General features: G+C 50.3%; 1 protein-coding gene across 1 annotated transcript in view; it reads right to left on the bottom strand.

The window, feature by feature from the left end:
- LOC121002015 (myosin VIIA and Rab interacting protein) overlaps positions 1–27,811 on the bottom strand; it is a 642,833-nt gene that overhangs the window by 514,092 nt on the left and 100,930 nt on the right. Inside the window, exon 2 of the mRNA XM_040433314.1 lies at positions 27,618–27,740. Within this exon, the coding sequence (XP_040289248.1) occupies positions 27,618–27,727 (110 nt within the window). The 5' untranslated portion in view covers positions 27,728–27,740. The remainder of the gene's footprint in view (positions 1–27,617; positions 27,741–27,811) is intronic.

The raw sequence follows: 27,811 nt of genomic DNA, 5'->3' as shown, positions 1-27,811 counted from the left end.
TGAAGCCTGATTCTCTGCTATGACATGAAGACTGATTCTGCGCTGACATAAGGCCAGATTCTCTGTTACGGGACCTCTCTCCTCTGCCTGGGTGCCTGGGCCTAAATGTGTGACAGTGGCCTGTTCCAGTGGTGGGTGACGTGAAGCCTGATTCTCTGCTATGACATGAAGACAGATTCTGTGCTGACATAAGGCCAGATTCTCTGTTACGGGACCTCTCTCCTCTGCCTGGGTGCCTGGGCCTAAATGTGTGACAGTGGCCTGTTCCAGTGGTGGGTGACGTGAAGCCTGATTCTCTGCTATGACATGAAGACAGATTCTGTGCTGACATAAGGCCAGATTCTCTGTTACGGGACCTCTCTCCTCTGCCTGGGTGCCTGGGCCTAAATGTGTGACAGTGGCCTGTTCCAGTGGTGGGTGACGTGAAGCCTGATTCTCTGCTATGACATGAAGACAGATTCTGTGCTGACATAAGGCCAGATTCTCTGTTACGGGACCTCTCTCCTCTGCCTGGGTGCCTGGGCCTAAATGTGTGACAGTGGCCTGTTCCAGTGGTGGGTGACGTGAAGCCTGATTCTCTGCTATGACATAATGACAGATTCTGCGCTGACATAAGGCCAGATTCTCTGTTACGGGACCTCTCTCCTCTGCCTGGGTGCCTGGGCCTAAATGTGTGACAGTGGCCTGTTCCAGTGGTGGGTGACGTGAAGCCTGATTCTCTGCTATGACATGAAGACTGATTCTGCGCTGACATAAGGCCAGATTCTCTGTTACGGGACCTCTCTCCTCTGCCTGGGTGCCTGGGCCTAAATGTGTGACAGTGGCCTGTTCCAGTGGTGGGTGACGTGAAGCCTGATTCTCTGCTATGACATGAAGACTGATTCTGCGCTGACATAAGGCCAGATTCTCTGTTACGGGACCTCTCTCCTTTGCCTGGGTGCCTGGGCCTAAATGTGTGACAGTGGCCTGTTCCAGTGGTGAGTGACGTGAAGCCTGATTCTCTGCTATGACATGAAGACAGATTCTGCGCTGACATAAGGCCAGATTCTCTGTTACGGGACCTCTCTCCTCTGCCTGGGTGCCTGGGCCTAAATGTGTGACAGTGGCCTGTTCCAGTGGTGGGTGACGTGAAGCCTGATTCTCTGCTATGACATGAAGACAGATTCTGCGCTGACATAAGGCCAGATTCTCTGTTACGGGACCTCTCTCCTCTGCCTGGGTGCCTGGGCCTAAATGTGTGACAGTGGCCTGTTCCAGTGGTGGGTGACGTGAAGCCTGATTCTCTGCTATGACATGAAGACTGATTCTGTGCTGACATAAGGCCAGATTCTCTCTTACGGGACCTCTCTCCTCTGCCTGGGTGCCTGGGCCTAAATGTGTGACAGTGGCCTGTTCCAGTGGTGGGTGACGTGAAGCCTGATTTTCTGCTATGACATGAAGACTGATTCTGCGCTGACATAAGGCCAGATTCTCTGTTACGGGACCTCTCTCCTCTGCCTGGGTGCCTGGGCCTAAATGTGTGACAGTGGCCTGTTCCAGTGGTGGGTGACGTGAAGCCTGATTCTCTGCTATGACATGAAGACTGATTCTGCGCTGACATAAGGCCAGATTCTCTGTTACGGGACCTCTCTCCTCTGCCTGGGTGCCTGGGCCTAAATGTGTGACAGTGGCCTGTTCCAGTGGTGGGTGACGTGAAGCCTGATTCTCTGCTATGACATGAAGACAGATTCTGTGCTGACATAAGGCCAGATTCTCTGTTACGGGACCTCTCTCCTCTGCCTGGGTGCCTGGGCCTAAATGTGTGACAGTGGCCTGTTACAGTGGTGGGTGACGTGAAGCCTGATTCTCTGCTATGACATGAAGACAGATTCTGTGCTGACATAAGGCCAGATTCTCTGTTACGGGACCTCTCTCCTCTGCCTGGGTGCCTGGGCCTAAATGTGTGACAGTGGCCTGTTCCAGTGGTGGGTGACGTGAAGCCTGATTCTCTGCTATGACATGAAGACAGATTCTGTGCTGACATAAGGCCAGATTCTCTGTTACGGGACCTCTCTCCTCTGCCTGGGTGCCTGGGCCTAAATGTGTGACAGTGGCCGGTTCCAGTGGTGGGTGACGTGAAGCCTGATTCTCTGCTATGACATGAAGACTGATTCTGCGCTGACATAAGGCCAGATTCTCTCTTACGGGACCTCTCTCCTCTGCCTGGGTGCCTGGGCCTAAATGTGTGACAGTGGCCTGTTCCAGTGGTGGGTGACGTGAAGCCTGATTCTCTGCTATGACATGAAGACTGATTCTGCGCTGACATAAGGCCAGATTCTCTGTTACGGGACCTCTCTCCTCTGCCTGGGTGCCTGGGCCTAAATGTGTGACAGTGGCCTGTTCCAGTGGTGGGTGACGTGAAGCCTGATTCTCTGCTATGACATGAAGACAGATTCTGTGCTGACATAAGGCCAGATTCTCTGTTACGGGACCTCTCTCCTCTGCCTGGGTGCCTGGGCCTAAATGTGTGACAGTGGCCTGTTCCAGTGGTGGGTGACGTGAAGCCTGATTCTCTGCTATGACATGAAGACAGATTCTGTGCTGACATAAGGCCAGATTCTCTGTTACGGGACCTCTCTCCTCTGCCTGGGTGCCTGGGCCTAAATGTGTGACAGTGGCCTGTTCCAGTGGTGGGTGACGTGAAGCCTGATTCTCTGCTATGACATGAAGACAGATTCTGTGCTGACATAAGGCCAGATTCTCTGTTACGGGACCTCTCTCCTCTGCCTGGGTGCCTGGGCCTAAATGTGTGACAGTGGCCTGTTCCAGTGGTGGGTGACGTGAAGCCTGATTCTCTGCTATGACATGAAGACAGATTCTGTGCTGACATAAGGCCAGATTCTCTGTTACGGGACCTCTCTCCTCTGCCTGGGTGCCTGGGCCTAAATGTGTGACAGTGGCCTGTTCCAGTGGTGGGTGACGTGAAGCCTGATTCTCTGCTATGACATGAAGACAGATTCTGTGCTGACATAAGGCCAGATTCTCTGTTACGGGACCTCTCTCCTCTGCCTGGGTGCCTGGGCCTAAATGTGTGACAGTGGCCTGTTCCAGTGGTGGGTGACGTGAAGCCTGATTCTCTGCTATGACATGAAGACAGATTCTGTGCTGACATAAGGCCAGATTCTCTGTTACGGGACCTCTCTCCTCTGCCTGGGTGCCTGGGCCTAAATGTGTGACAGTGGCCTGTTCCAGTGGTGGGTGACGTGAAGCCTGATTCTCTGCTATGACATGAAGACAGATTCTGTGCTGACATAAGGCCAGATTCTCTGTTACGGCACCTCTCTCCTCTGCCTGGGTGCCTGGGCCTAAATGTGTGACAGTGGCCTGTTCCAGTGGTGGGTGACGTGAAGCCTGATTCTCTGCTATGACATGAAGACTGATTCTGCGCTGACATAAGGCCAGATTCTCTGTTACGGGACCTCTCTCCTCTGCCTGGGTGCCTGGGCCTAAATATGTGACAGTGGCCTGTTCCAGTGGTGGGTGACGTGAAGCCTGATTCTCTGCTATGACATGAAGACAGATTCTGTGCTGACATAAGGCCAGATTCTCTGTTACGGGACCTCTCTCCTCTGCCTGGGTGCCTGGGCCTAAATGTGTGACAGTGGCCTGTTCCAGTGGTGGGTGACGTGAAGCCTGATTCTCTGCTATGACATGAAGACAGATTCTGTGCTGACATAAGGCCAGATTCTCTGTTACGGGACCTCTCTCCTCTGCCTGGGTGCCTGGGCCTAAATGTGTGACAGTGGCCTGTTCCAGTGGTGGGTGACGTGAAGCCTGATTCTCTGCTATAACATGAAGACAGATTCTGTGCTGACATAAGGCCAGATTCTCTGTTACGGGACCTCTCTCCTCTGCCTGGGTGCCTGGGCCTAAATGTGTGACAGTGGCCTGTTCCAGTGGTGGGTGATGTGAAGCCTGATTCTCTGCTATGACATGAAGACAGATTCTGTGCTGACATAAGGCCAGATTCTCTGTTACGGGACCTCTCTCCTCTGCCTGGGTGCCTGGGCCTAAATGTGTGACAGTGGCCTGTTCCAGTGGTGGGTGACGTGAAGCCTGATTCTCTGCTATGACATGAAGACAGATTCTGTGCTGACATCAGGCCAGATTCTCTGTTACGGGACCTCTCTCCTCTGCCTGGGTGCCTGGGCCTAAATGTGTGACAGTGGCCTGTTCCAGTGGTGGGTGACGTGAAGCCTGATTCTCTGCTATAACATGAAGACAGATTCTGTGCTGACATAAGGCCAGATTCTCTGTTACGGGACCTCTCTCCTCTGCCTGGGTGCCTGGGCCTAAATGTGTGACAGTGGCCTGTTCCAGTGGTGGGTGACGTGAAGCCTGATTCTCTGCTATGACATGAAGACTGATTCTGCGCTGACATAAGGCCAGATTCTCTGTTACGGGACCTCTCTCCTCTGCCTGGGTGCCTGGGCCTAAATGTGTGACAGTGGCCTGTTCCAGTGGTGGGTGACGTGAAGCCTGATTCTCTGCTATGACATGAAGACAGATTCTGTGCTGACATAAGGCCAGATTCTCTGTTACGGGACCTCTCTCCTCTGCCTGGGTGCCTGGGCCTAAATGTGTGACAGTGGCCTGTTCCAGTGGTGGGTGACGTGAAGCCTGATTCTCTGCTATGACATGAAGACAGATTCTGTGCTGACATAAGGCCAGATTCTCTGTTACGGGACCTCTCTCCTCTGCCTGGGTGCCTGGGCCTAAATGTGTGACAGTGGCCTGTTCCAGTGGTGGGTGACGTGAAGCCTGATTCTCTGCTATGACATGAAGACAGATTCTGTGCTGACATAAGGCCAGATTCTCTGTTACGGGACCTCTCTCCTCTGCCTGGGTGCCTGGGCCTAAATGTGTGACAGTGGCCTGTTCCAGTGGTGGGTGACGTGAAGCCTGATTCTCCGCTATAACATGAAGACAGATTCTGTGCTGACATAAGGCCAGATTCTCTGTTACGGGACCTCTCTCCTCTGCCTGGGTGCCTGGGCCTAAATGTGTGACAGTGGCCTGTTCCAGTGGTGGGTGACGTGAAGCCTGATTCTCTGCTATGACATGAAGACTGATTCTGCGCTGACATAAGGCCAGATTCTCTGTTACGGGACCTCTCTCCTCTGCCTGGGTGCCTGGGCCTAAATGTGTGACAGTGGCCTGTTCCAGTGGTGGGTGACGTGAAGCCTGATTCTCTGCTATGACATGAAGACAGATTCTGTGCTGACATAAGGCCAGATTCTCTGTTACGGGACCTCTCTCCTCTGCCTGGGTGCCTGGGCCTAAATGTGTGACAGTGGCCTGTTCCAGTGGTGGGTGACGTGAAGCCTGATTCTCTGCTATGACATGAAGACAGATTCTGTGCTGACATAAGGCCAGATTCTCTGTTACGGGACCTCTCTCCTCTGCCTGGGTGCCTGGGCCTAAATGTGTGACAGTGGCCTGTTCCAGTGGTGGGTGACGTGAAGCCTGATTCTCTGCTATGACATGAAGACAGATTCTGTGCTGACATAAGGCCAGATTCTCTGTTACGGGACCTCTCCCCTCTGCCTGGGTGCCTGGGCCTAAATGTGTGACAGTGGCCTGTTCCAGTGGTGGGTGACGTGAAGCCTGATTCTCCGCTATAACATGAAGACAGATTCTGTGCTGACATAAGGCCAGATTCTCTGTTACGGGACCTCTCTCCTCTGCCTGGGTGCCTGGGCCTAAATGTGTGACAGTGGCCTGTTCCAGTGGTGGGTGACGTGAAGCCTGATTCTCTGCTATGACATGAAGACTGATTCTGCGCTGACATAAGGCCAGATTCTCTGTTACGGGACCTCTCTCCTCTGCCTGGGTGCCTGGGCCTAAATGTGTGACAGTGGCCTGTTCCAGTGGTGGGTGACGTGAAGCCTGATTCTCTGCTATGACATGAAGACAGATTCTGTGCTGACATAAGGCCAGATTCTCTGTTACGGGACCTCTCTCCTCTGCCTGGGTGCCTGGGCCTAAATGTGTGACAGTGGCCTGTTCCAGTGGTGGGTGACGTGAAGCCTGATTCTCTGCTATGACATGAAGACAGATTCTGTGCTGACATAAGGCCAGATTCTCTGTTACGGGACCTCTCTCCTCTGCCTGGGTGCCTGGGCCTAAATGTGTGACAGTGGCCTGTTCCAGTGGTGGGTGACGTGAAGCCTGATTCTCTGCTATGACATGAAGACAGATTCTGTGCTGACATAAGGCCAGATTCTCTGTTACGGGACCTCTCTCCTCTGCCTGGGTGCCTGGGCCTAAATGTGTGACAGTGGCCTGTTCCAGTGGTGGGTGACGTGAAGCCTGATTCTCTGCTATGACATAATGACAGATTCTGCGCTGACATAAGGCCAGATTCTCTGTTACGGGACCTCTCTCCTCTGCCTGGGTGCCTGGGCCTAAATGTGTGACAGTGGCCTGTTCCAGTGGTGGGTGACGTGAAGCCTGATTCTCTGCTATGACATGAAGACTGATTCTGCGCTGACATAAGGCCAGATTCTCTGTTACGGGACCTCTCTCCTCTGCCTGGGTGCCTGGGCCTAAATGTGTGACAGTGGCCTGTTCCAGTGGTGGGTGACGTGAAGCCTGATTCTCTGCTATGACATGAAGACTGATTCTGCGCTGACATAAGGCCAGATTCTCTGTTACGGGACCTCTCTCCTTTGCCTGGGTGCCTGGGCCTAAATGTGTGACAGTGGCCTGTTCCAGTGGTGAGTGACGTGAAGCCTGATTCTCTGCTATGACATGAAGACAGATTCTGCGCTGACATAAGGCCAGATTCTCTGTTACGGGACCTCTCTCCTCTGCCTGGGTGCCTGGGCCTAAATGTGTGACAGTGGCCTGTTCCAGTGGTGGGTGACGTGAAGCCTGATTCTCTGCTATGACATGAAGACAGATTCTGCGCTGACATAAGGCCAGATTCTCTGTTACGGGACCTCTCTCCTCTGCCTGGGTGCCTGGGCCTAAATGTGTGACAGTGGCCTGTTCCAGTGGTGGGTGACGTGAAGCCTGATTCTCTGCTATGACATGAAGACTGATTCTGTGCTGACATAAGGCCAGATTCTCTCTTACGGGACCTCTCTCCTCTGCCTGGGTGCCTGGGCCTAAATGTGTGACAGTGGCCTGTTCCAGTGGTGGGTGACGTGAAGCCTGATTTTCTGCTATGACATGAAGACTGATTCTGCGCTGACATAAGGCCAGATTCTCTGTTACGGGACCTCTCTCCTCTGCCTGGGTGCCTGGGCCTAAATGTGTGACAGTGGCCTGTTCCAGTGGTGGGTGACGTGAAGCCTGATTCTCTGCTATGACATGAAGACTGATTCTGCGCTGACATAAGGCCAGATTCTCTGTTACGGGACCTCTCTCCTCTGCCTGGGTGCCTGGGCCTAAATGTGTGACAGTGGCCTGTTCCAGTGGTGGGTGACGTGAAGCCTGATTCTCTGCTATGACATGAAGACAGATTCTGTGCTGACATAAGGCCAGATTCTCTGTTACGGGACCTCTCTCCTCTGCCTGGGTGCCTGGGCCTAAATGTGTGACAGTGGCCTGTTACAGTGGTGGGTGACGTGAAGCCTGATTCTCTGCTATGACATGAAGACAGATTCTGTGCTGACATAAGGCCAGATTCTCTGTTACGGGACCTCTCTCCTCTGCCTGGGTGCCTGGGCCTAAATGTGTGACAGTGGCCTGTTCCAGTGGTGGGTGACGTGAAGCCTGATTCTCTGCTATGACATGAAGACAGATTCTGTGCTGACATAAGGCCAGATTCTCTGTTACGGGACCTCTCTCCTCTGCCTGGGTGCCTGGGCCTAAATGTGTGACAGTGGCCGGTTCCAGTGGTGGGTGACGTGAAGCCTGATTCTCTGCTATGACATGAAGACTGATTCTGCGCTGACATAAGGCCAGATTCTCTCTTACGGGACCTCTCTCCTCTGCCTGGGTGCCTGGGCCTAAATGTGTGACAGTGGCCTGTTCCAGTGGTGGGTGACGTGAAGCCTGATTCTCTGCTATGACATGAAGACTGATTCTGCGCTGACATAAGGCCAGATTCTCTGTTACGGGACCTCTCTCCTCTGCCTGGGTGCCTGGGCCTAAATGTGTGACAGTGGCCTGTTCCAGTGGTGGGTGACGTGAAGCCTGATTCTCTGCTATGACATGAAGACAGATTCTGTGCTGACATAAGGCCAGATTCTCTGTTACGGGACCTCTCTCCTCTGCCTGGGTGCCTGGGCCTAAATGTGTGACAGTGGCCTGTTCCAGTGGTGGGTGACGTGAAGCCTGATTCTCTGCTATGACATGAAGACAGATTCTGTGCTGACATAAGGCCAGATTCTCTGTTACGGGACCTCTCTCCTCTGCCTGGGTGCCTGGGCCTAAATGTGTGACAGTGGCCTGTTCCAGTGGTGGGTGACGTGAAGCCTGATTCTCTGCTATGACATGAAGACAGATTCTGTGCTGACATAAGGCCAGATTCTCTGTTACGGGACCTCTCTCCTCTGCCTGGGTGCCTGGGCCTAAATGTGTGACAGTGGCCTGTTCCAGTGGTGGGTGACGTGAAGCCTGATTCTCTGCTATGACATGAAGACAGATTCTGTGCTGACATAAGGCCAGATTCTCTGTTACGGGACCTCTCTCCTCTGCCTGGGTGCCTGGGCCTAAATGTGTGACAGTGGCCTGTTCCAGTGGTGGGTGACGTGAAGCCTGATTCTCTGCTATGACATGAAGACAGATTCTGTGCTGACATAAGGCCAGATTCTCTGTTACGGGACCTCTCTCCTCTGCCTGGGTGCCTGGGCCTAAATGTGTGACAGTGGCCTGTTCCAGTGGTGGGTGACGTGAAGCCTGATTCTCTGCTATGACATGAAGACAGATTCTGTGCTGACATAAGGCCAGATTCTCTGTTACGGGACCTCTCTCCTCTGCCTGGGTGCCTGGGCCTAAATGTGTGACAGTGGCCTGTTCCAGTGGTGGGTGACGTGAAGCCTGATTCTCTGCTATGACATGAAGACAGATTCTGTGCTGACATAAGGCCAGATTCTCTGTTACGGCACCTCTCTCCTCTGCCTGGGTGCCTGGGCCTAAATGTGTGACAGTGGCCTGTTCCAGTGGTGGGTGACGTGAAGCCTGATTCTCTGCTATGACATGAAGACTGATTCTGCGCTGACATAAGGCCAGATTCTCTGTTACGGGACCTCTCTCCTCTGCCTGGGTGCCTGGGCCTAAATATGTGACAGTGGCCTGTTCCAGTGGTGGGTGACGTGAAGCCTGATTCTCTGCTATGACATGAAGACAGATTCTGTGCTGACATAAGGCCAGATTCTCTGTTACGGGACCTCTCTCCTCTGCCTGGGTGCCTGGGCCTAAATGTGTGACAGTGGCCTGTTCCAGTGGTGGGTGACGTGAAGCCTGATTCTCTGCTATGACATGAAGACAGATTCTGCGCTGACATAAGGCCAGATTCTCTGTTACGGGACCTCTCTCCTCTGCCTGGGTGCCTGGGCCTAAATGTGTGACAGTGGCCTGTTCCAGTGGTGGGTGACGTGAAGCCTGATTCTCTGCTATAACATGAAGACAGATTCTGTGCTGACATAAGGCCAGATTCTCTGTTACGGGACCTCTCTCCTCTGCCTGGGTGCCTGGGCCTAAATGTGTGACAGTGGCCTGTTCCAGTGGTGGGTGATGTGAAGCCTGATTCTCTGCTATGACATGAAGACAGATTCTGTGCTGACATAAGGCCAGATTCTCTGTTACGGGACCTCTCTCCTCTGCCTGGGTGCCTGGGCCTAAATGTGTGACAGTGGCCTGTTCCAGTGGTGGGTGACGTGAAGCCTGATTCTCTGCTATGACATGAAGACAGATTCTGTGCTGACATAAGGCCAGATTCTCTGTTACGGGACCTCTCTCCTCTGCCTGGGTGCCTGGGCCTAAATGTGTGACAGTGGCCTGTTCCAGTGGTGGGTGACGTGAAGCCTGATTCTCTGCTATAACATGAAGACAGATTCTGTGCTGACATAAGGCCAGATTCTCTGTTACGGGACCTCTCTCCTCTGCCTGGGTGCCTGGGCCTAAATGTGTGACAGTGGCCTGTTCCAGTGGTGGGTGACGTGAAGCCTGATTCTCTGCTATGACATGAAGACTGATTCTGCGCTGACATAAGGCCAGATTCTCTGTTACGGGACCTCTCTCCTCTGCCTGGGTGCCTGGGCCTAAATGTGTGACAGTGGCCTGTTCCAGTGGTGGGTGACGTGAAGCCTGATTCTCTGCTATGACATGAAGACAGATTCTGTGCTGACATAAGGCCAGATTCTCTGTTACGGGACCTCTCTCCTCTGCCTGGGTGCCTGGGCCTAAATGTGTGACAGTGGCCTGTTCCAGTGGTGGGTGACGTGAAGCCTGATTCTCTGCTATGACATGAAGACAGATTCTGTGCTGACATAAGGCCAGATTCTCTGTTACGGGACCTCTCTCCTCTGCCTGGGTGCCTGGGCCTAAATGTGTGACAGTGGCCTGTTCCAGTGGTGGGTGACGTGAAGCCTGATTCTCTGCTATGACATGAAGACAGATTCTGTGCTGACATAAGGCCAGATTCTCTGTTACGGGACCTCTCTCCTCTGCCTGGGTGCCTGGGCCTAAATGTGTGACAGTGGCCTGTTCCAGTGGTGGGTGACGTGAAGCCTGATTCTCCGCTATAACATGAAGACAGATTCTGTGCTGACATAAGGCCAGATTCTCTGTTACGGGACCTCTCTCCTCTGCCTGGGTGCCTGGGCCTAAATGTGTGACAGTGGCCTGTTCCAGTGGTGGGTGACGTGAAGCCTGATTCTCTGCTATGACATGAAGACTGATTCTGCGCTGACATAAGGCCAGATTCTCTGTTACGGGACCTCTCTCCTCTGCCTGGGTGCCTGGGCCTAAATGTGTGACAGTGGCCTGTTCCAGTGGTGGGTGACGTGAAGCCTGATTCTCTGCTATGACATGAAGACAGATTCTGTGCTGACATAAGGCCAGATTCTCTGTTACGGGACCTCTCTCCTCTGCCTGGGTGCCTGGGCCTAAATGTGTGACAGTGGCCTGTTCCAGTGGTGGGTGACGTGAAGCCTGATTCTCTGCTATGACATGAAGACAGATTCTGTGCTGACATAAGGCCAGATTCTCTGTTACGGGACCTCTCTCCTCTGCCTGGGTGCCTGGGCCTAAATGTGTGACAGTGGCCTGTTCCAGTGGTGGGTGACGTGAAGCCTGATTCTCTGCTATGACATGAAGACAGATTCTGTGCTGACATAAGGCCAGATTCTCTGTTACGGGACCTCTCTCCTCTGCCTGGGTGCCTGGGCCTAAATGTGTGACAGTGGCCTGTTCCAGTGGTGGGTGACGTGAAGCCTGATTCTCTGCTATGACATAATGACAGATTCTGCGCTGACATAAGGCCAGATTCTCTGTTACGGGACCTCTCTCCTCTGCCTGGGTGCCTGGGCCTAAATGTGTGACAGTGGCCTGTTCCAGTGGTGGGTGACGTGAAGCCTGATTCTCTGCTATGACATGAAGACTGATTCTGCGCTGACATAAGGCCAGATTCTCTGTTACGGGACCTCTCTCCTCTGCCTGGGTGCCTGGGCCTAAATGTGTGACAGTGGCCTGTTCCAGTGGTGGGTGACGTGAAGCCTGATTCTCTGCTATGACATGAAGACAGATTCTGTGCTGACATAAGGCCAGATTCTCTGTTACGGGACCTCTCTCCTCTGCCTGGGTGCCTGGGCCTAAATGTGTGACAGTGGCCTGTTCCAGTGGTGGGTGACGTGAAGCCTGATTCTCTGCTATGACATGAAGACAGATTCTGTGCTGACATAAGGCCAGATTCTCTGTTACGGGACCTCTCTCCTCTGCCTGGGTGCCTGGGCCTAAATGTGTGACAGTGGCCTGTTCCAGTGGTGGGTGACGTGAAGCCTGATTCTCTGCTATGACATGAAGACTGATTCTGCTATGACATAAGGCCAGATTCTCTGTTACGGGACCTCTCTCCTCTGCCTGGGTGCCTGGGCCTAAATGTGTGACAGTGGCCTGTTCCAGTGGTGGGTGACGTGAAGCCTGATTCTCTGCTATGACATGAAGACAGATTCTGTGCTGACATAAGGCCAGATTCTCTGTTACGGGACCTCTCTCCTCTGCCTGGGTGCCTGGGCCTAAATGTGTGACAGTGGCCTGTTCCAGTGGTGGGTGACGTGAAGCCTGATTCTCTGCTATGACATGAAGACTGATTCTGCGCTGACATAAGGCCAGATTCTCTGTTACGGGACCTCTCTCCTCTGCCTGGGTGCCTGGGCCTAAATATGTGACAGTGGCCTGTTCCAGTGGTGGGTGACGTGAAGCCTGATTCTCTGCTATGACATGAAGACAGATTCTGTGCTGACATAAGGCCAGATTCTCTGTTACGGGACCTCTCTCCTCTGCCTGGGTGCCTGGGCCTAAATGTGTGACAGTGGCCTGTTCCAGTGGTGGGTGATGTGAAGCCTGATTCTCTGCTATGACATGAAGACAGATTCTGTGCTGACATAAGGCCAGATTCTCTGTTACGGGACCTCTCTCCTCTGCCTGGGTGCCTGGGCCTAAATGTGTGACAGTGGCCTGTTCCAGTGGTGGGTGACGTGAAGCCTGATTCTCTGCTATGACATGAAGACAGATTCTGTGCTGACATAAGGCCAGATTCTCTGTTACGGGACCTCTCTCCTCTGCCTGGGTGCCTGGGCCTAAATGTGTGACAGTGGCCTGTTCCAGTGGTGGGTGACGTGAAGCCTGATTCTCTGCTATAACATGAAGACAGATTCTGTGCTGACATAAGGCCAGATTCTCTGTTACGGGACCTCTCTCCTCTGCCTGGGTGCCTGGGCCTAAATGTGTGACAGTGGCCTGTTCCAGTGGTGGGTGACGTGAAGCCTGATTCTCTGCTATGACATGAAGACTGATTCTGCGCTGACATAAGGCCAGATTCTCTGTTACGGGACCTCTCTCCTCTGCCTGGGTGCCTGGGCCTAAATGTGTGACAGTGGCCTGTTCCAGTGGTGGGTGACGTGAAGCCTGATTCTCTGCTATGACATGAAGACAGATTCTGTGCTGACATAAGGCCAGATTCTCTGTTACGGGACCTCTCTCCTCTGCCTGGGTGCCTGGGCCTAAATGTGTGACAGTGGCCTGTTCCAGTGGTGGGTGACGTGAAGCCTGATTCTCTGCTATGACATGAAGACAGATTCTGTGCTGACATAAGGCCAGATTCTCTGTTACGGGACCTCTCTCCTCTGCCTGGGTGCCTGGGCCTAAATGTGTGACAGTGGCCTGTTCCAGTGGTGGGTGACGTGAAGCCTGATTCTCTGCTATGACATGAAGACAGATTCTGTGCTGACATAAGGCCAGATTCTCTGTTACGGGACCTCTCCCCTCTGCCTGGGTGCCTGGGCCTAAATGTGTGACAGTGGCCTGTTCCAGTGGTGGGTGACGTGAAGCCTGATTCTCCGCTATAACATGAAGACAGATTCTGTGCTGACATAAGGCCAGATTCTCTGTTACGGGACCTCTCTCCTCTGCCTGGGTGCCTGGGCCTAAATGTGTGACAGTGGCCTGTTCCAGTGGTGGGTGACGTGAAGCCTGATTCTCTGCTATGACATGAAGACTGATTCTGCGCTGACATAAGGCCAGATTCTCTGTTACGGGACCTCTCTCCTCTGCCTGGGTGCCTGGGCCTAAATGTGTGACAGTGGCCTGTTCCAGTGGTGGGTGACGTGAAGCCTGATTCTCTGCTATGACATGAAGACAGATTCTGTGCTGACATAAGGCCAGATTCTCTGTTACGGGACCTCTCTCCTCTGCCTGGGTGCCTGGGCCTAAATGTGTGACAGTGGCCTGTTCCAGTGGTGGGTGACGTGAAGCCTGATTCTCTGCTATGACATGAAGACAGATTCTGTGCTGACATAAGGCCAGATTCTCTGTTACGGGACCTCTCTCCTCTGCCTGGGTGCCTGGGCCTAAATGTGTGACAGTGGCCTGTTCCAGTGGTGGGTGACGTGAAGCCTGATTCTCTGCTATGACATGAAGACAGATTCTGTGCTGACATAAGGCCAGATTCTCTGTTACGGGACCTCTCTCCTCTGCCTGGGCCTAAATGTGTGACAGTGGCCTGTTCCAGTGGTGGGTGACGTGAAGCCTGATTCTCTGCTATGACATAATGACAGATTCTGCGCTGACATAAGGCCAGATTCTCTGTTACGGGACCTCTCTCCTCTGCCTGGGTGCCTGGGCCTAAATGTGTGACAGTGGCCTGTTCCAGTGGTGGGTGACGTGAAGCCTGATTCTCTGCTATGACATGAAGACTGATTCTGCGCTGACATAAGGCCAGATTCTCTGTTACGGGACCTCTCTCCTCTGCCTGGGTGCCTGGGCCTAAATGTGTGACAGTGGCCTGTTCCAGTGGTGGGTGACGTGAAGCCTGATTCTCTGCTATGACATGAAGACTGATTCTGCGCTGACATAAGGCCAGATTCTCTGTTACGGGACCTCTCTCCTTTGCCTGGGTGCCTGGGCCTAAATGTGTGACAGTGGCCTGTTCCAGTGGTGAGTGACGTGAAGCCTGATTCTCTGCTATGACATGAAGACAGATTCTGCGCTGACATAAGGCCAGATTCTCTGTTACGGGACCTCTCTCCTCTGCCTGGGTGCCTGGGCCTAAATGTGTGACAGTGGCCTGTTCCAGTGGTGGGTGACGTGAAGCCTGATTCTCTGCTATGACATGAAGACAGATTCTGCGCTGACATAAGGCCAGATTCTCTGTTACGGGACCTCTCTCCTCTGCCTGGGTGCCTGGGCCTAAATGTGTGACAGTGGCCTGTTCCAGTGGTGGGTGACGTGAAGCCTGATTCTCTGCTATGACATGAAGACTGATTCTGTGCTGACATAAGGCCAGATTCTCTCTTACGGGACCTCTCTCCTCTGCCTGGGTGCCTGGGCCTAAATGTGTGACAGTGGCCTGTTCCAGTGGTGGGTGACGTGAAGCCTGATTTTCTGCTATGACATGAAGACTGATTCTGCGCTGACATAAGGCCAGATTCTCTGTTACGGGACCTCTCTCCTCTGCCTGGGTGCCTGGGCCTAAATGTGTGACAGTGGCCTGTTCCAGTGGTGGGTGACGTGAAGCCTGATTCTCTGCTATGACATGAAGACTGATTCTGCGCTGACATAAGGCCAGATTCTCTGTTACGGGACCTCTCTCCTCTGCCTGGGTGCCTGGGCCTAAATGTGTGACAGTGGCCTGTTCCAGTGGTGGGTGACGTGAAGCCTGATTCTCTGCTATGACATGAAGACAGATTCTGTGCTGACATAAGGCCAGATTCTCTGTTACGGGACCTCTCTCCTCTGCCTGGGTGCCTGGGCCTAAATGTGTGACAGTGGCCTGTTACAGTGGTGGGTGACGTGAAGCCTGATTCTCTGCTATGACATGAAGACAGATTCTGTGCTGACATAAGGCCAGATTCTCTGTTACGGGACCTCTCTCCTCTGCCTGGGTGCCTGGGCCTAAATGTGTGACAGTGGCCTGTTCCAGTGGTGGGTGACGTGAAGCCTGATTCTCTGCTATGACATGAAGACAGATTCTGTGCTGACATAAGGCCAGATTCTCTGTTACGGGACCTCTCTCCTCTGCCTGGGTGCCTGGGCCTAAATGTGTGACAGTGGCCTGTTCCAGTGGTGGGTGACGTGAAGCCTGATTCTCTGCTATGACATGAAGACTGATTCTGCGCTGACATAAGGCCAGATTCTCTCTTACGGGACCTCTCTCCTCTGCCTGGGTGCCTGGGCCTAAATGTGTGACAGTGGCCTGTTCCAGTGGTGGGTGACGTGAAGCCTGATTCTCTGCTATGACATGAAGACTGATTCTGCGCTGACATAAGGCCAGATTCTCTGTTACGGGACCTCTCTCCTCTGCCTGGGTGCCTGGGCCTAAATGTGTGACAGTGGCCTGTTCCAGTGGTGGGTGACGTGAAGCCTGATTCTCTGCTATGACATGAAGACAGATTCTGTGCTGACATAAGGCCAGATTCTCTGTTACGGGACCTCTCTCCTCTGCCTGGGTGCCTGGGCCTAAATGTGTGACAGTGGCCTGTTCCAGTGGTGGGTGACGTGAAGCCTGATTCTCTGCTATGACATGAAGACAGATTCTGTGCTGACATAAGGCCAGATTCTCTGTTACGGGACCTCTCTCCTCTGCCTGGGTGCCTGGGCCTAAATGTGTGACAGTGGCCTGTTCCAGTGGTGGGTGACGTGAAGCCTGATTCTCTGCTATGACATGAAGACAGATTCTGTGCTGACATAAGGCCAGATTCTCTGTTACGGGACCTCTCTCCTCTGCCTGGGTGCCTGGGCCTAAATGTGTGACAGTGGCCTGTTCCAGTGGTGGGTGACGTGAAGCCTGATTCTCTGCTATGACATGAAGACAGATTCTGTGCTGACATAAGGCCAGATTCTCTGTTACGGGACCTCTCTCCTCTGCCTGGGTGCCTGGGCCTAAATGTGTGACAGTGGCCTGTTCCAGTGGTGGGTGACGTGAAGCCTGATTCTCTGCTATGACATGAAGACAGATTCTGTGCTGACATAAGGCCAAATTCTCTGTTACGGGACCTCTCTCCTCTGCCTGGGTGCCTGGGCCTAAATGTGTGACAGTGGCCTGTTCCAGTGGTGGGTGACGTGAAGCCTGATTCTCTGCTATGACATGAAGACAGATTCTGTGCTGACATAAGGCCAGATTCTCTGTTACGGCACCTCTCTCCTCTGCCTGGGTGCCTGGGCCTAAATGTGTGACAGTGGCCTGTTCCAGTGGTGGGTGACGTGAAGCCTGATTCTCTGCTATGACATGAAGACTGATTCTGCGCTGACATAAGGCCAGATTCTCTGTTACGGGACCTCTCTCCTCTGCCTGGGTGCCTGGGCCTAAATATGTGACAGTGGCCTGTTCCAGTGGTGGGTGACGTGAAGCCTGATTCTCTGCTATGACATGAAGACAGATTCTGTGCTGACATAAGGCCAGATTCTCTGTTACGGGACCTCTCTCCTCTGCCTGGGTGCCTGGGCCTAAATGTGTGACAGTGGCCTGTTCCAGTGGTGGGTGACGTGAAGCCTGATTCTCTGCTATGACATGAAGACAGATTCTGTGCTGACATAAGGCCAGATTCTCTGTTACGGGACCTCTCTCCTCTGCCTGGGTGCCTGGGCCTAAATGTGTGACAGTGGCCTGTTCCAGTGGTGGGTGACGTGAAGCCTGATTCTCTGCTATAACATGAAGACAGATTCTGTGCTGACATAAGGCCAGATTCTCTGTTACGGGACCTCTCTCCTCTGCCTGGGTGCCTGGGCCTAAATGTGTGACAGTGGCCTGTTCCAGTGGTGGGTGATGTGAAGCCTGATTCTCTGCTATGACATGAAGACAGATTCTGTGCTGACATAAGGCCAGATTCTCTGTTACGGGACCTCTCTCCTCTGCCTGGGTGCCTGGGCCTAAATGTGTGACAGTGGCCTGTTCCAGTGGTGGGTGACGTGAAGCCTGATTCTCTGCTATGACATGAAGACAGATTCTGTGCTGACATAAGGCCAGATTCTCTGTTACGGGACCTCTCTCCTCTGCCTGGGTGCCTGGGCCTAAATGTGTGACAGTGGCCTGTTCCAGTGGTGGGTGACGTGAAGCCTGATTCTCTGCTATAACATGAAGACAGATTCTGTGCTGACATAAGGCCAGATTCTCTGTTACGGGACCTCTCTCCTCTGCCTGGGTGCCTGGGCCTAAATGTGTGACAGTGGCCTGTTCCAGTGGTGGGTGACGTGAAGCCTGATTCTCTGCTATGACATGAAGACTGATTCTGCGCTGACATAAGGCCAGATTCTCTGTTACGGGACCTCTCTCCTCTGCCTGGGTGCCTGGGCCTAAATGTGTGACAGTGGCCTGTTCCAGTGGTGGGTGACGTGAAGCCTGATTCTCTGCTATGACATGAAGACAGATTCTGTGCTGACATAAGGCCAGATTCTCTGTTACGGGACCTCTCTCCTCTGCCTGGGTGCCTGGGCCTAAATGTGTGACAGTGGCCTGTTCCAGTGGTGGGTGACGTGAAGCCTGATTCTCTGCTATGACATGAAGACAGATTCTGTGCTGACATAAGGCCAGATTCTCTGTTACGGGACCTCTCTCCTCTGCCTGGGTGCCTGGGCCTAAATGTGTGACAGTGGCCTGTTCCAGTGGTGGGTGACGTGAAGCCTGATTCTCTGCTATGACATGAAGACAGATTCTGTGCTGACATAAGGCCAGATTCTCTGTTACGGGACCTCTCTCCTCTGCCTGGGTGCCTGGGCCTAAATGTGTGACAGTGGCCTGTTCCAGTGGTGGGTGACGTGAAGCCTGATTCTCCGCTATAACATGAAGACAGATTCTGTGCTGACATAAGGCCAGATTCTCTGTTACGGGACCTCTCTCCTCTGCCTGGGTGCCTGGGCCTAAATGTGTGACAGTGGCCTGTTCCAGTGGTGGGTGACGTGAAGCCTGATTCTCTGCTATGACATGAAGACTGATTCTGCGCTGACATAAGGCCAGATTCTCTGTTACGGGACCTCTCTCCTCTGCCTGGGTGCCTGGGCCTAAATGTGTGACAGTGGCCTGTTCCAGTGGTGGGTGACGTGAAGCCTGATTCTCTGCTATGACATGAAGACAGATTCTGTGCTGACATAAGGCCAGATTCTCTGTTACGGGACCTCTCTCCTCTGCCTGGGTGCCTGGGCCTAAATGTGTGACAGTGGCCTGTTCCAGTGGTGGGTGACGTGAAGCCTGATTCTCTGCTATGACATAATGACAGATTCTGCGCTGACATAAGGCCAGATTCTCTGTTACGGGACCTCTCTCCTCTGCCTGGGTGCCTGGGCCTAAATGTGTGACAGTGGCCTGTTCCAGTGGTGGGTGACGTGAAGCCTGATTCTCTGCTATGACATGAAGACTGATTCTGCGCTGACATAAGGCCAGATTCTCTGTTACGGGACCTCTCTCCTCTGCCTGGGTGCCTGGGCCTAAATGTGTGACAGTGGCCTGTTCCAGTGGTGGGTGACGTGAAGCCTGATTCTCTGCTATGACATGAAGACTGATTCTGCGCTGACATAAGGCCAGATTCTCTGTTACGGGACCTCTCTCCTCTGCCTGGGTGCCTGGGCCCAAATGTGTGACAGTGGCCTGTTCCAGTGGTGGGTGACGTGAAGCCTGATTCTCTGCTATGACATGAAGACAGATTCTGTGCTGACATAAGGCCAGATTCTCTGTTACGGGACCTCTCTCCTCTGCCTGGGTGCCTGGGCCTAAATGTGTGACAGTGGCCTGTTACAGTGGTGGGTGACGTGAAGCCTGATTCTCTGCTATGACATGAAGACAGATTCTGTGCTGACATAAGGCCAGATTCTCTGTTACGGGACCTCTCTCCTCTGCCTGGGTGCCTGGGCCTAAATGTGTGACAGTGGCCTGTTCCAGTGGTGGGTGACGTGAAGCCTGATTCTCTGCTATGACATGAAGACAGATTCTGTGCTGACATAAGGCCAGATTCTCTGTTACGGGACCTCTCTCCTCTGCCTGGGTGCCTGGGCCTAAATGTGTGACAGTGGCCTGTTCCAGTGGTGGGTGACGTGAAGCCTGATTCTCTGCTATGACATGAAGACTGATTCTGCGCTGACATAAGGCCAGATTCTCTCTTACGGGACCTCTCTCCTCTGCCTGGGTGCCTGGGCCTAAATGTGTGACAGTGGCCTGTTCCAGTGGTGGGTGACGTGAAGCCTGATTCTCTGCTATGACATGAAGACTGATTCTGCGCTGACATAAGGCCAGATTCTCTGTTACGGGACCTCTCTCCTCTGCCTGGGTGCCTGGGCCTAAATGTGTGACAGTGGCCTGTTCCAGTGGTGGGTGACGTGAAGCCTGATTCTCTGCTATGACATGAAGACAGATTCTGTGCTGACATAAGGCCAGATTCTCTGTTACGGGACCTCTCTCCTCTGCCTGGGTGCCTGGGCCTAAATGTGTGACAGTGGCCTGTTCCAGTGGTGGGTGACGTGAAGCCTGATTCTCTGCTATGACATGAAGACAGATTCTGTGCTGACATAAGGCCAGATTCTCTGTTACGGGACCTCTCTCCTCTGCCTGGGTGCCTGGGCCTAAATGTGTGACAGTGGCCTGTTCCAGTGGTGGGTGACGTGAAGCCTGATTCTCTGCTATGACATGAAGACAGATTCTGTGCTGACATAAGGCCAGATTCTCTGTTACGGGACCTCTCTCCTCTGCCTGGGTGCCTGGGCCTAAATGTGTGACAGTGGCCTGTTCCAGTGGTGGGTGACGTGAAGCCTGATTCTCTGCTATGACATGAAGACAGATTCTGTGCTGACATAAGGCCAGATTCTCTGTTACGGGACCTCTCTCCTCTGCCTGGGTGCCTGGGCCTAAATGTGTGACAGTGGCCTGTTCCAGTGGTGGGTGACGTGAAGCCTGATTCTCTGCTATGACATGAAGACAGATTCTGTGCTGACATAAGGCCAGATTCTCTGTTACGGGACCTCTCTCCTCTGCCTGGGTGCCTGGGCCTAAATGTGTGACAGTGGCCTGTTCCAGTGGTGGGTGACGTGAAGCCTGATTCTCTGCTATGACATGAAGACAGATTCTGTGCTGACATAAGGCCAGATTCTCTGTTACGGGACCTCTCTCCTCTGCCTGGGTGCCTGGGCCTAAATGTGTGACAGTGGCCTGTTCCAGTGGTGGGTGACGTGAAGCCTGATTCTCTGCTATGACATGAAGACAGATTCTGTGCTGACATAAGGCCAGATTCTCTGTTACGGGACCTCTCTCCTCTGCCTGGGTGCCTGGGCCTAAATGTGTGACAGTGGCCTGTTCCAGTGGTGGGTGACGTGAAGCCTGATTCTCTGCTATGACATGAAGACTGATTCTGCGCTGACATAAGGCCAGATTCTCTGTTACGGGACCTCTCTCCTCTGCCTGGGTGCCTGGGCCTAAATATGTGACAGTGGCCTGTTCCAGTGGTGGGTGACGTGAAGCCTGATTCTCTGCTATGACATGAAGACAGATTCTGTGCTGACATAAGGCCAGATTCTCTGTTACGGGACCTCTCTCCTCTGCCTGGGTGCCTGGGCCTAAATGTGTGACAGTGGCCTGTTCCAGTGGTGGGTGACGTGAAGCCTGATTCTCTGCTATGACATGAAGACAGATTCTGTGCTGACATAAGGCCAGATTCTCTGTTACGGGACCTCTCTCCTCTGCCTGGGTGCCTGGGCCTAAATGTGTGACAGTGGCCTGTTCCAGTGGTGGGTGACGTGAAGCCTGATTCTCTGCTATAACATGAAGACAGATTCTGTGCTGACATAAGGCCAGATTCTCTGTTACGGGACCTCTCTCCTCTGCCTGGGTGCCTGGGCCTAAATGTGTGACAGTGGCCTGTTCCAGTGGTGGGTGACGTGAAGCCTGATTCTCTGCTATAACATGAAGACAGATTCTGTGCTGACATAAGGCCAGATTCTCTGTTACGGGACCTCTCTCCTCTGCCTGGGTGCTTGGGCCTAAATGTGTGACAGTGGCCTGTTCCAGTGGTGGGTGACGTGAAGCCTGATTCTCTGCTATGACATGAAGACTGATTCTGCGCTGACATAAGGCCAGATTCTCTGTTACGGGACCTCTCTCCTCTGCCTGGGTGCCTGGGCCTAAATGTGTGACAGTGGCCTGTTCCAGTGGTGGGTGACGTGAAGCCTGATTCTCTGCTATGACATGAAGACAGATTCTGTGCTGACATAAGGCCAGATTCTCTGTTACGGGACCTCTCTCCTCTGTCTGGGTGCCGGGGCCTAAATATGTGACAGTGGCCTGTTCCAGTGGTGGGTGACATGAAGCCAGATTCTCTGCTATGGCATGAAGAGACTGATTCTCTGCTGACATGAAGCCAGATTCTTTGCTATGGCATGAAGAGACTGATTCTCTGCTGACGTGAAGCCAGATTCTCTGCTATGGGACCTCTGTCCAATTGATATTGGGTCATTTTTATTTTTTAAATTTTTATTTTAATTCATTTCCCTATCCACATTTGTTTGCAGGGGATTTACCTACATGTTGCTGCCTTTTGCAGCCCTCTAGCTCTTTCCTGGGCTGTTTTACAGCCTTTTTAGTGCCCAAAAGTTCGGGTCCCCATTGACTTCAATGGGGTTCGGGTTCGGGACGAAGTTCGGTTCGGGTTCGGATCCCGAACCCGGACATTTCCGGGAAGTTCGGCCGAACTTCTCGAACCCGAACATCCAGGTGTTCGCTCAACTCTACTCATAATCACTTGTATGGGAGCAATGGAAGCAGTGTAGCACAATCCACTTAACTGTTTCTATAATTCCACACCTCTGACAAGATATTTTTAATATAACATGCTCTATGTAAAATAATGAATTCTTCTCCTAATATTACTTACATAACTAACTTTTGAATGCATCGATAGCCTATAATATCATTTTGGCATACATCTGACTGGTACACGTCATACCTTTTTTTCAACATTTTTCTCCTTCAGATGTACACACAAAAGCATAGTGAATAGAGCTTATGGGACCCCTGTTGATCAGAAGAATGTGGCTACCATGTCTCCCATATCAATGGAGTCAATTATGTATTCTGTGGATATAGCCGAGTACTGTACTCAGCTATTTTTGTCAGTCCCATAGAGATGTGCATCGCACATGCTTGACCACTGTTCCATTCATATGGGATGGACAGAGAACCCACCATTCTCCTGATCAGTAGGCATCTTATTGATCAGACCCCAGCAATTGAACAACTGTCACCTAGCCAGTGGATAACTTGTTATTTACTGAAATACCCCTTTAAATATGTAGCTAGACAGATGGATAGACAGCTATTGTGGGAGGGGAAGCACCAACTGAACCGCATACCTTGACACTTTCATAGCAGATATTGCCTACGCCACTAAAGGAAACTTACTGCATGTAGATTTAATACAGTTCTTATTGAGGCTGTCAAAGTTTACAATTTGATGTGAGCTCCCGCTAGTGTTGGCTGCATGCACCAAGGAGTATAGCATTTATCAAATCAAAAAGACACAGCTCCATTATACAAATATATTATGAAATTAATCAGCACAAAATATTGGGCCTAAAAAAAGAATGTATTGGGCAAAAAAAAAAAAACTTCATGTGTTCTGATGTCCACCAAGATAACAACTTTGTCTCAGATCTGCCTCTAAATGTGCATTTTGTTCAGGTGTATTACACGAAAATCCTTGCAATTTTACAACATTACTTGGCACTACTAAACCTTGTGCCATTTATTCACACTTGAGAAAATAACTTCTGCTCTTCGACTCTCTGATACTGGTCACAAGTCAGTTCTTCATCATAAAAAAATCATTTTTAAAGAAAGGAAAATTCTGGCTGCACTTGTTTTTGCTAGGAGATTCACTTTGTAGACTGGGTGATGGCATTTACTGAATAGCTGGAAAATAATAGACTAATTATCTGTTTAGATAGAAGGTTACAAAAACAAAAGCTGTTTCTTGGTCTCTTCTACAGTATATGACTCATGGAGATATGATGCTGTCATACTAGTCTCAGCATCCCCCAACCACTGGAGTGCACTAATCAATTTAACCCTCCACAGAAAAGTCTCCCCTTATCCTTTTACAGTAGAAATGACTGATTTACTGTATGCTTGTACAGTAGGTATACGGAACATTATAATTTAACAAAATCATTTTATCATTTATTCTGTCTTGAAACAAACTATCGGGGTGTGTTCACGCTTGACAGGTTTGTTGCAGAAATGTCTGCAACCTAAAAACTTATTTCATACATCTGAATGGGGTTTCTGCAGCATGCACATGGATCCTTTTAAGCCCCATTAAGATGGATGAGACAGAGACAATCTCAAAAGTTTATACAACATATGTGCCACAAGTGACTATACCCTATTATACAGTAAAACTGTGCTGTACACCCCTATGGATAAATTATACTGTTGTACTATTAAAACATTGATAAACTTTGATCCACAGTGATCCTCTAGCGCACACAAGTTCTATTCTATATTGGGACAACATTAAAAACAGCATACATGCATAGCAGCATCAAAAAGACATGGTACGTGTTTTGGATAAATTGTATCATCCATCCTCATCGCACGAGGAAGGATGATACAGGTAGAGTTGCATGTGCCAAAAGATCACTGTGAATCAAAGTTTTATCAAGTTCTGACTCGGCTGACACAGTTTTCCTGGTTTTCTTGGGAGCAACACTGAATAGAAAAGTGCGCATACAGGGAGATGGTGAGCAACTACATCTTTTTTTTTATCCCTGGACAATTAAAACATTACCTACAACACATCCAAAAAATTATACATGGCCAAAATGAAATAAATACACTATCAATACACCACAAATATGGTATATGCCACAGAAGAAGATCAATATCCACAAGGACTGAAACTTGGCTAGGAAGTTGATATGTTGTACATGGTTTCTGAAGGTCATCAGATAAATATTTGTTGGATTAAAGGGATTTTCAAGTAGGAAAAAAAAATAGTGGCAGGTGGCCCAGAGTGGGATAAAAAAATCTGAACGAATACTCACCTCACTGATCCTCTGCTGCTACTGTTCTGACACTGCCTGGGTCACTACTGGTCTCTACTTCCTGGTCACAGGAAATGCCAGTAAAAGCCAAGTCACTCAATCACTGGCCAGAGTGGCAACCCGCCTCAAGTAGTGATTGACATTTCCTGTGACAAGACTAGGAAATAGAAGTCAATGATGACCCGGGCAGCTTTGTAATGGGAGCAACAAGGTATTCTTACATATTATTATTATTATTTTTTTTAATCCACTATGAGTCCACTGCCAGAAATTTTTCCCTCACTGGAAGTCCCCTTTAATAACAACTTTTTAACTGCACTGACGAGAGTCTTGGTCTTCCAGTCTTCGATATATGGACTATAAATGGACCTTGTCCTAAGTACTACTGTTAATAGACTAAGTGCTGGCCATAATAAGACTAACATGTATACTAGGCTTCCTAGAGAGACGGTTGATCACTCAGTAACTTTTCAGAATATGTATAAAAACTGGAATACCAGGGGGACACCAACACAAGCACAAAGAAATTCTACACAATATTAACCTAGTTAAATAAAGCCTAAGGATTCCAGCACTGCAAGACATCATTGTAGATTGCTAATTGACCATAACCTAATTGCAAAATGTATAAGAGTCATAATGTTCTATGGAAACACAGTATTTACCATAATGCTCACAAATAACCTATATACACGTGAGCCAACATTGTAAGAATTGAATGGCCTATTTGTATAATGATCATTACATTTTTGCCCCTGAGTCTCATGACCCTTATTTTAGTGAAGCTACTGTGATTATCCCAATTCATTCCATACTGCATTGTAGAATGTTTTTGCATCAATGACTTTAATGTCAACTTGCATTCATGTCAAAACTCGTTTTCATGTGGAATAAGGAAGAATTATAGTCGTGAAGTGAAAGTTCAATAAGGAGCAAAAAAATAACATGAAACTGAACTAATGACACACATCAAAAAGTCACTAATATCAAAATGTGCCCTCAATTCTCACACAGAAGAAAATGTCTACAGTACAAAAATGTCCTGTTTTTTAGAAATTATTAGCATGTAATACACAATGCTATGGAAAAGTACTTGCCCATCATCTGATTTCTATTATTTTTGATAATCTTTCACATTTAAAGGCTATGAACATCTTCAGGGGCAATTTTTTATAATTGCATTTTACTCATTTTGGATTCAGAATAAAAAAAATATTTCACTTGGTCTTTATTTCAGTAGTTTATGTCCTACAAGGCTGTTTCAGCCTAGCTGCAGAGTATCTTAGTTTCAATTTTAGGGCTCATGCGAAGGAACATTTTTTGTCCGCATCCGATCTGCATTTTTTGTGGGTCAGATGAGGGCCCATTCACCTCAATGGGGCCGCAAAAGATGGGGACAGCACATCCGTGTGCTGTCCGCATCCGTATGTCCTTTCTGCGGCCACACTAAAAAATAGAACATATCCTAGTCTGTCCTTTTTAGGCTTATCTCTGAATTCCTGACAGCCTATAAACACTCATTATAGCTAAATTCTTTTGACACTGCTAAGGATATTGCCACATTCAGGGGTTAAGGGGAACATATCAAAATTGTTCGCAGACAAAACTTCTGAACACAGAATAGGCAAATGATTGGTTTATTCCACATGACAAAAACCTAATCAGACTCAGACTGGACTTACAGGTAGGGAACAGTTTAAACCTAATCAGCACTCGACTACTGCCCCTACTTACGTGAACAACCTGTCCTAACCACTGGCACCAACTGGTCGACAGTCCCAATGCTAGCTAAGTGCAGGAAACTAATCCTAGCACACACAGGACCTGTCCCGTCCATATGACTATACAGCAGAAACCCAAGCATAAATCAGACAAAAATCAGACATGAACCAAGATCAAAAGCAAACTAGATCAAATACAGGCTCAAAGCATAAAACAAAACCCATGGCGATCAAGATCCTCTCATGAAGCATGGTGTTCACTACGTGACAGTACAGGACAAAACAAAAGAAGACATATTTGACATTGATGAACAATCAGGCTGACCACATAAGTCATGGCCGAAGTAAAACATGCACTGATCTGGATCAGAACAGAATAGACTGGAAGTCAGATAATGGTAGAGCACACAAATCCTGCTCACAACAGCAAGAGCAAGATCACGCAACATGCCAAAGGGGTCACACTGGAACCCACTCATACCACACCAACACAGTATCACAGCAGACCCATAGCAAGCAGCTTTCCTGATGACAGAAGAGAAGCTGAACTCCGAGGCAGACCACCCACAGGCCTAAATAACTGAGTAATTAGGACACCTGACCACCTAATGTTCTGACACTCAAACCAGGTAAACGGTAACCTTTACATAAAACCCCAAAAAGGAGCAAACAAGTCACAAGTAACTGTTCACAAACACCCACAGAAGCCTACACGGAAACAGCACTGTGATAAATATGACTTAAATGAGTGTCTTTAAGTTGTCAGGAGTTCAGAGAAATGACATATCAAATGTTTTACCAAAACTCAGTGACCATTTATGTGAAACTGTTATGGAAAAAACAATACTGTGATTCATCATACTAACATGTCTTATATGCTGCAACACATTTGTCCAGTTGTATCAGAATATACTGAGTACGTGGGATACAACAGTACATTAGATCAGTGTTTCCCAACCAGTGTGCCTCCAGCTGTTGCAAAACTACAACTCCCAGCATGCCTGGACAGCCTTTGGCTGTGCGGGCATTCTGGGAGTTGTAGTTTTGCAACAGCTGGAGGCACACTGGTTGGAAAACACTGCATTAGATAAAAAATTGCCTTCATACATTTCACATTTTAAAATTGGACACGCATCACAACACCTTTGACATCCGAAACAAATGTCCTACCTTAACCTTTCTTCTTCTTTCTTCCTGAGACTGAAATCTCGCTGGACAACCTGAAGGACATGTTCAGCTTCTTCTTCGGTCAGACCAGAAAGATCCAGTTTCCTTCCCATGTTTTTCTTAATCCTGAAAGCAATTAAAGGAATCTGTGCATCACATCATATTTACAACCATAATCTCCTTACCTGGAGAAATAC

This window comes from Bufo bufo, chromosome 5 (genome assembly GCF_905171765.1).
Source record: "Bufo bufo chromosome 5, aBufBuf1.1, whole genome shotgun sequence".
NCBI classification, from domain to species: domain Eukaryota; kingdom Metazoa; phylum Chordata; class Amphibia; order Anura; family Bufonidae; genus Bufo; species Bufo bufo.
The sequence above is the reverse complement of the archived record's forward strand: the minus strand, read 5'-3'. Positions and strand labels throughout refer to the sequence as shown.